The sequence below is a fragment of the Eumetopias jubatus genome, unplaced genomic scaffold (assembly GCF_037043125.1).
Source record: "Eumetopias jubatus isolate StellerSeaLion01/CBP00866 unplaced genomic scaffold, mEumJub1_p1.0 scaffold_4, whole genome shotgun sequence".
In the NCBI taxonomy this organism is placed as follows: Eukaryota; Metazoa; Chordata; class Mammalia; order Carnivora; family Otariidae; genus Eumetopias; species Eumetopias jubatus.
In genome coordinates this window covers 87,510,617-87,519,175 of record NW_028274810.1, presented here as the reverse complement: position 1 = coordinate 87,519,175, position 8,559 = coordinate 87,510,617, and the positions used below count along the sequence as shown (strand labels likewise).

The 8,559-nt window shown below is 55.8% G+C and overlaps 1 protein-coding gene across 1 annotated transcript; it reads right to left on the bottom strand.

Moving 5' to 3' along the window:
* Positions 1-136: 136 nt before the first annotated feature.
* ZNF683 (zinc finger protein 683) lies at positions 137-7,227 on the bottom strand. Its single transcript, XM_028113893.2, is given in 8 exon segments — positions 137-317; positions 320-379; positions 382-520; positions 1,556-1,684; positions 3,208-3,860; positions 5,283-5,487; positions 6,125-6,249; positions 7,125-7,227. Coding segments are annotated over 8 exon segments (1,428 nt in total). The 5' UTR covers positions 7,135-7,227; the 3' UTR covers positions 137-210.
* Positions 7,228-8,559: the final 1,332 nt, after the last annotated feature.

The following is an 8,559-nucleotide window of genomic DNA, read 5'->3' as shown; positions in this document are numbered from 1 at the left end:
CACCCCGTGAGCGGGCATCACAAGCTCTCCCTGGCTGGGTTCTCTGACCTGCTTCTAGGTAATGTGTGAAGTCTGACAGATACACAGTTGCTTCCTCCCTCCCCGCTCCCCCGCCACTGCTGAAGTCTGGGAGGCCTCAACTCGCCATAGAGAAAATCCTTTAATTGCTCGGCTCCTGCCCCCTCCCCGGGGCAGTCCTGGCACCAGGGCTCAGGCTGGCTGCCCATACTTTCCCCCAGATGCCAAGGACACCTTGACCTTTTCCAAACCCCAGCCCGTCTGCCTCTCCGATGGCAGCGCCGCAAGATCTAGGCTTGCCATCGGGCAAGGCAGGCAAGAGACGCCAAGGGCAGGTGGGTGTGTGCTAGGCCACAAGGCCATGCAGGCGGTGGTGCAACTTCAGGTGAACATGCTGGGTGAAGCGCCGGGGACAGACACTGCACCAGAAGGGCCGGGCCCCCGAGTGCAGGCGCAGGTGGGTCTTGAGGTTGCTGGAGTTGCTGAAGCGTTTGTGGCACATCTGGTGGGAATGGGCACTGGTGTCAGCGCCGCCCACCGGGCTGGCTCAGGATCTCTGCTCCAACCCCCCTCCCCCCGCCCCCGGGCACCCCTCCCCCCACACCACCTGCCTGTAACGCTGGCCCAGAAGATTTCCCTGATGATTTCTCCCTGGGACCCAGGGAGACCTGGGTTAGTATCCTGTTTCTTACTCCCTGTGTGACCTTGCATAGGTGCCATCTCCTGTCTGAGCCTCGTTCTCCTTATTGGTAACATGTGACTATTAATCCCTAACCTCAGAGGTATGATGGACTGAATGAGATCATCACATAGGACCCTTAAGCATGGGCCTACAGCTTTCGTGGGCGTAATTAACATTTACTGGGAGCTGCCGCATGCCAGGAATTGGTCTCACAGAGTCTTCCCCGGGACCCTGGAGAAGCAGGACTAAGTCCTAGTATAACTCCTCTATTACAGTGAGAAAGCAGAGGCTCAGCGGAGGAGAGCCACTAGCCAAAGGTCACACAAGTTGGAGGGAGAACTGAGATTTGAACCCGAGTAGCCCAGACTTAGAACCACGATGCTTCTCTCATGTCTGCCTCTATAAACTGGGGAAAGAATTCCTGCTGTTCTGACCTCCCAAGGGATGTAGCAAGACTCAAAGGGAGAAGGAGCTAACATCGAGCTGTGTTATCTGTGGTGTTTGTGTACTTTGCACACACGAGGCCCTTTACTTCTCCAGCAACCCTGGGGAGCAGGTTACGGGTATCCACTCTCCAGGACTCCCCAGCTTTATCATCTTCCTCCCGTAGACGTACATCGCTATTCCTCACTCCAGGCCTGGGGCGGGACCTCCAGTCTCACATTCTGGCCCTTCCAGGCTGACAGGTCATTTTTACCTCCCTTCACCTCCCTCCCTGCCTCCACCCTTGCCTCCAGTCCCGTCTCCACTTGCTCAGGAGCGTTGGTGAATGGAGGCTACAGGGGCCATCTGTCCAGGGGCCTGGAACTACTCACCAGCCTGCAGGAGGACAGGGGAGGGGAAGTAGGCTCTCACCAGGCATTCATGGGGCCGCTCCCCAGTGTGCACTAAGTGGTGCTTCTGCAGGTGGGCGAGCTGGGTGAAGCTCTTCTGGCACAGGGCACACTGGAATGGGCGCTCCCCACTGTGCACACGCAGATGGACCTGAGCCAGGTGTGGGAGAAAGGCTGCCAACTGCCCAGAACCCTCCAGCAGGGCCTGGGATCCTGTCCAAATCTCTCCCCACAATCCCACAGGACCCCTGTTTCGCATCAAGGATTCTCAATCCCCTTGCTACCCTATCACTGCCCTCAGGGCCTCTCTTCCATTCTCCAAGTTACCCTCACTCTTTCTGGTGCCCCGTGGGAGGGGAGGTGACAGTGGTCAGAAGGCTAGGTAAGGGATAGCCCATGTATAGATATCCTGAGCAGTGCTGCGCAAAGTGTTGTCCACAGGGGCGCCTGGGTGGCTCAGTCGGTTAAGCGACCAACTCTTGGCTTCAGCTCAGGTCGTGATCTCAGGGTTGTGAGATCAAGCCCCGCGTCGGGCTCCATGCTTAGCTCAGAGTAGGCCTGGACTCTCTCCCCTTCTCCCTCTGCCCCTTCCCCCTGCTCTCTCTCACTCTCTCTCTAGAATAAATAATCTTTAAAAAAACACACACACATTTATTTATTTGAGAGAGAGCGAGCATGAGCAGAGGGAAGAGGTAGAAGGAGATGGAGAAGCAGGCTCCCCGCTGAAGAGGGACACCCCCCCCAATGCCGGGCTTGATCCCGGGACCCCAGGATCATGACTTGAGCCGAAGGCAGACGCTTAACCAACTGAGCCACCCAGGCGCCCCCTAAAATAAATAATCTTGAAAAAAAAAGTGTGGTCCACAGACCAGCAGCATCAGCACCACCTGGGAGCATGCGAAAAATGCAGATTCGCAGGTCCTGCCCCAGACTAGCTGAATCAAAATCTCTGGGGCTGGGACCTAGGAATCTGCATGTTTCCTAGCTCTCCAGGTTTGAATCTCATTAAAGCTTAAGAACGCACACCCTGGAGGACCCCGAAGGGCCGTTCCTCAACAACCATAACTTTTCCTCAACTTCAGTGTTGCCAACATGTGCATAGATCCCCATCTTTGCTGACACAGAGAGGTGGGCCCGGGTGCTCCCGCTGGGCGGTGTGGATGATGACACCAATAGCAACACGCTGCTTTGTAGGATCCCACGTGAAAAAGGCTGGTTGTCAGGTCTGTGACCTAGACTCACTAAAATCTACCCATCTCCCCCACTGGACCTTCAAACAAATAAGCAAGAGGAGGCTTAACTGGGGGTCTAGAAAGATGGTTGTTCAGGAAAGGGCTTTGCACTCGACAATTGAGAGGCTACTATCAAGGCCTAACTTCACCGTGAAATCAAAGTGACCTCGGGCAAACCTTTCCTTCAGTTTCCCCATTTTTGACTGAAATGAGGTGCCCCCAGAGACAGTCTCTTAGGGTGGAGAGGACTTTGGTGGCCATCTTGTCCTGCATCTCCTCTCTGCAAACATGACAGTGAGGGGCCAAGCGAACCATCCCAGATCACAGCCTAGGGGTTGCCCAGGAGTTGCTCCGGCTTTCAGGTCCTTGATTCTGGAAGCAGGGTAGGAGGGGGTCATGGAAGGCTGCTTTGGGGAGCCAGCGGAGCCCGGGAGGCAGATACCTTGAGGTTGGAGAGCTGTCCGAAGTTCTTGCTGCACACGTTGCAGTCGTACAGGATCTTGCCGTTCTCTTTCTTCAGTGGGTAAGGCAGAGCTGTGGTGCCTGGCCGGGAGCCCGCAGACGCCCGCCTTGCTGGAGCCGCCCTGCCCACGCTCTTTGGCCCTGGGGAGTGGGTCCTGGCAGCTCCAGGACCTTGACTCTGGGCCTGGGAAGGTTGGCTTTGGCCAGAGTCTTGGGAGGCCCCTGGGTAAGGATACAGTGTCTCCCTCTGGGCAGTAGGGTGCCCGGGCTCATTGATACTCATCAGCAAGCTGGGCATAGCCATGTTGGGGTAGGAAGGGCCTGGGGGCAGCATGAAGAGAAGGGGATATTGGACAAAAGGTAGGGCCCCATAGGTGAACAGGTGAGGTGGAGGCAGAAGTGGGTACTCAGGATAGAAGGAGTGGAGGGAGAATGGGAGTTCTTTGGAGATGGGAGTGGGCAGTGGGCAGGAGCAGGGGGTTGGCAAAGAGCCGCTGTGAGGAGAGAATGATGGGCGGAGGGCCCCCTCGCTGGCTCTTTCCTGCTGGCTTCCCCTCTTGTCCCTGCTCGCACGGTACTTGGCCATGAGTTTCTCATCAGTGGAGCCGGCCTGCAGCCCTGGTGGCTGGTGCTCTGAGCAGGAAAAGAAACACTGGTCAGGGCCCTGCAGCCTGGGGGAAAGTTCTGTTCCCCATCTAACCGGGCCGCTAGCGAGCTCGGGGTGGGGGAGTGCTCTAGCCTGCAAGCCTGCTGGATGACCCGGGCAGGCGTTGTCCCTCTCTGAGCCTCCCTGGTCTGCACTTGCCGACAAAAGCAGCTAGTGTTTATGCAGCGCTCAACAATTTTAGGGAGAGAAAATGATTCGAGAAGCTTTTTAGACACCCAGGTGGAAAAGTCAAGTAGGCAGCTGGATGAATTGGTCTGGAGTTTGGTTGGTTGGTTGGTTGGTTGGTTGGTTGGTTGGTTTGGAGTTTAAAGGAGACATCCAAGCTGAAGACATACATTTCGGTGCCAGGAGCCCTGCCTGATGAGACCACCTAAGGGTGAGCTAGATCTGCTGTGTCCAAAATTGGTGGTCACTTGACACATGTGATCCCATTTCAATTAGTTAAAATAAGTACGATAAAAAATTCAGCTCCTCACTCACACGAGCCACATTCAAAAGGCTCGGTAGGTATGGCAGCAAATAGCACAAGCATAGACGGTGGCCCTGATTGCAGGAAGTCCTATCAAGACTGTGCCACTCTCCCTGAAGTGGCCAAGAGAGGAGAGGAGGGAAAGCAGAGGAAAGAGGAGACCAAAGCAGGGGAGGGGCGGGCAGAAGGCTCTGGACTGAGTTCAGAGCGTGGGGATATTTAGGAGGTAAGTAGGGAAGAGCTAGCAAGGGAAGTGGAGATGCAACAGCCAGGGAGGGGGGAGATAAGCCAGGAGGGATGTAAAGTGAGATACTAAAAAGAAAAAATGCCACAAAGTAGACTGTCTGCTTGAATCCTCATTTATTCACTCCACCAACCTCACTGAACCGCTTCACTCTGCGCTCCGTGCTGACGTGGCCACATAGTTCCCGCCCTCCAGGAGGCCACAAGTGTGTAAGGAAACGGTGCATTACAAAGCAACAAATCTAGAACAGATCCTACTCACCTGGAAGAAGAAACGGGACTCAGTGATGTGGCCGAAGTCGCAGAGCCAGAAAGAGCAGAACCAGGACTCCGCCCTCCGATCGCTGGCTCCCAGTCAGCGCCCCTATCTTATAAGGACCCCTCCAGCTCACACATTCTAGGCAGCCAAAGCACCATCCTCAATGCCCGGGACTTTGGCTACACCTACTCCAGATCTCCCTACCCGAGAAAGCCCCTGCCCACCTCCTGTGGCTTAGGGGTTGCCCTGAAACCCACCCCCCCCACCCATCCCGGACCAAGGCCAGGACTCCAGGCCAAAGTGTAAGGCTCTGTTCTCACTGGTGACACTGGTCCCCTCCCTTTCCTGTCCTGGAACCTAAGAGTCCTCTCCCGCCTCCGGCCTCCATCCAGGTGCAGTCCTCTGCCCTGGGCTTACTTGTGCTCAAGACATCACGTCTAAGACTCTGTGGGGCTGTGCTCGGTGGTGTCGGCTGCAGGGTGCACAGATATAGGTCCAGGCCCTGGGGACAGGTCAGCAAGGCAGACCTGGCTGGGGCCAGGGGCAAGGGGTGCAGCCAGCTGGGACATGATGAGCCACGGGCGTCCACTGTGTCGGAGAGTGGCGTGCAAGCTGAGAAGACCTGGAGGGCAGGAGGCAAGGGGCTTGGGGGTGGGAGCCTGGGGCACCTGTGTCCCTGGGTTGGTCCCAGCTCCAGTTTGATTTCCAAAGGAGAGGAGAAGCTAAAAGCCGCCCTCCACGTCTGCCACTCAAATGGCTTCCCCATCCCTCAGTCACAGATTTCTTTCCTCAGGGACTTTCATGCCCATCCCAGGATTGCCCTCCCCCTACCCTCCAGAACCCCTCACATACCCTCCCTTCCTGACTGTCCTGGTCCCGCTGGGTCTCAGACCATCAACTGTGTTTCGAATGGAGCCAAGATGAACTCGGAGAAAATCCTCATCAAAGACTATAAGCCCTCCAAGATAGCCCTGGGTTCCCCTCCCGCTAGGGCCCAGGCCATGGTCATTGAACGAAGGCGTCCTACAGGCCCTATCCCTTCTGATGCCCCACAGGCGGACTCTGACCCCTGGGGCATGAGAGAGGGTCTCTGGCACCTCAAGGGCACATCCCCGCAAACTGCTGGGTGGGATAGGGTTGCTCAGGACCAGGGGACAATGGGCATCTGGTCCCTAAATATTTTCCCCCACTTCATCCTGACATCCTCTCCCTTCCATAATCGGGCTGACCTCAAAGATGGGGCTGGGATCCCTCCTTACCTGGTCACCTGGGCAGAGCTGGAAGTCCAGGCTGCAGGACAGGGAGCCCCCTGTACTCCTCAGAGCCTTAGCCTTGTGGCAACAGTTCAAGTCTGGAGCAGATTCCCCCTTCATGCCCCTACTACCTGGGAAGACAGGTCAGTCACCGGTGAGCAGTGAAGGACCTCCAAATAGGAGCCTGGCTTCTAGAGCTGACCCTTCCACTAAACCATCATGTGACCTTGAGCCAGTCACTGCCCCTCCTCGCCTCAGTTTCCCTGTCTGCAAAACACGAGGGCTGGACAGCCTGATGTGGGAAGGACTCGGTCCTGACATTTAGAGGCCAGTGATGCCCTCTGGGTAGGTGCCAGAAGAGGGTTGAATGGAGACAGTCAGGGGTGAGGAGCAGAACTGGCCTTATCATCATCCCTAGGGAAGAGGAGAGAGAGGAAGGTCCTCATGGAGGTTACTTCTAAGTGAGCTCAGAGACCTGAAGGAACATTCCAGATTTCCTGGAGAACACCAGGAATTGAGAAGCCACTCCCTTCCATGCTGGGAGGGACTTCGCCTCCATGACTCTGCCAACCACAGCCCCCCCCCCATCAAGGGGTGCTCCTGCACCCTCGATCATCCACACAGCTTTTCTGGGCAGCTGAGGAAGCCCTAGGGTGGTGCCACCCAGACTGCCCAGGCTCAGCTCCCTCACCAGGGACAGTCTGAGAGAGTAGGCCAAGAACCATCTGGGTCCCCTGACTTGCCTGACAGGAAGATGCCCTGATTCCTCTGCTGTCTGCTCAGTTAGCACCCCGCTTCTCCACCTTCTTTCACTGAAAGCCACACAACACAGGGACCACCTCAGCTCAACCAAGTGCCCACGGTTCCTTCCCGTTCTCCTCTCCTCTCCTTCTCAAGCGCCCCTGGGGCCCTAGCACATTCACTCGAGTATCTTGGCCTTACAAAACCCGGTCTCCTTTTTCTCTTCCCTGACTCCTCCCAGCCCTGCCCAGCAGAGGCCCTTCACCTGCCTGCATGAGGCTCTTCACCTGGCTCTGCACAGCTTCCCTCTGGAGGATGCAAGGAGGTGGGCAGGCGGACAGTCACTGTGGCTGGGGCCCCAGTGAGTATGAGAGATGACAGGAAGGTGTTACATTTGAAGTTGCCACTTCAAATAGGAAGAAGGGGGTAGACAGGAAGGCAGGGGGCCCTGCAAGACCTGATGAGAGGGAGCTGCCCACCAGCTGTGACAACTCCACAGGACAATGTGCTGATTTTGGACCACCATGAACTGGGGCTACTGGAATGTCAGTGTGTGGAGGTGGGGTGGGGTGGGGTGGGGGTTGCTGTGTCTGGTTCTCAGAGAACCCAGATGGCTGAGTCCAAGAGGGACAGAGCAGGGCTGAAAGGCTGGAGCTGGGGTCCCTCTGGAGATGGGGGCCCAGCCGAGATAGAGACAGGCAATGATGATGACAGCAAAGACAGTGATGGTGATGCAGGGACAGGAACGGGCACAGACACAGAGCAGGCAACACAGAAGGACATGGGGTGAAGCAGAGAAGAGAGTAGGAATCTGGTCTCACAGAGCAGAAGCCCACGAAGCAGCAAATACATCTTCCTCTTTCTTGTCCCAACTCTGGTCCGCCTATCCCGAGAATCCCTTTCTCTAATCCAGATACAGCATTGAGGCCCCAGCAGGGACAAGAGGTACTTCAAGGACATTGCAAAATGCTTGTAGGGCATGAGGAGGTATCAACAGAGAAGCTCCATTAGCCAGGAAGCAGCTTTTTAGGCCAAGCAATTTCATTACTTCTGTGAGCAAGAAAAGGTGCATCATTTCTGGAGACTCGAATTCTGCCCAGTTGGTGTGTGTCTGTGTCACACAGTCTGGCCCAGTGTGACAGCCCCAACTAGTCATCAAACTCCACCCAGCCATTACATCTAGGTGGCCTGGAGCACACGGGGACATCCTGGACTCTCCGACATGGGCCGGAGCCGTGTTATCAGTGTTTCTCTGCCAACCCCAGCCCTGGCTGCTGATCACCTCCACTATGGCTGCCTTCACTTCCTATCATAATTATCTTCCCACATAACTGACTCCTGCATGTCTGGGAGTGTCTCAAGGACAGGGACCCCTGTCTACTCATTTTTGTTTCCTGTGCAGACATCTGTTGGGTTTTCTGGATGCCCAGCTTGTGGAGCTTCCCCCCACGTGAGTCTACAGGGAGGCAGAAGGCACCTCCCACTATAAAAGCCAAAAAATAAAATACAATAAAATCTTTAAAAAAATAATGAAAATAAAAGCCACAGTGGCCACACACTTAATTCCGACCTCCCTATCCAAGCACATGATGTAGACATATGACATCGACTGGGCCAACTGGATACCCCTATCCAGACAGGATCAGAAGTCAGTGGCCCTGAAGTGGCAGGTCCGTGGAGACTCCACTCTGCACATGATG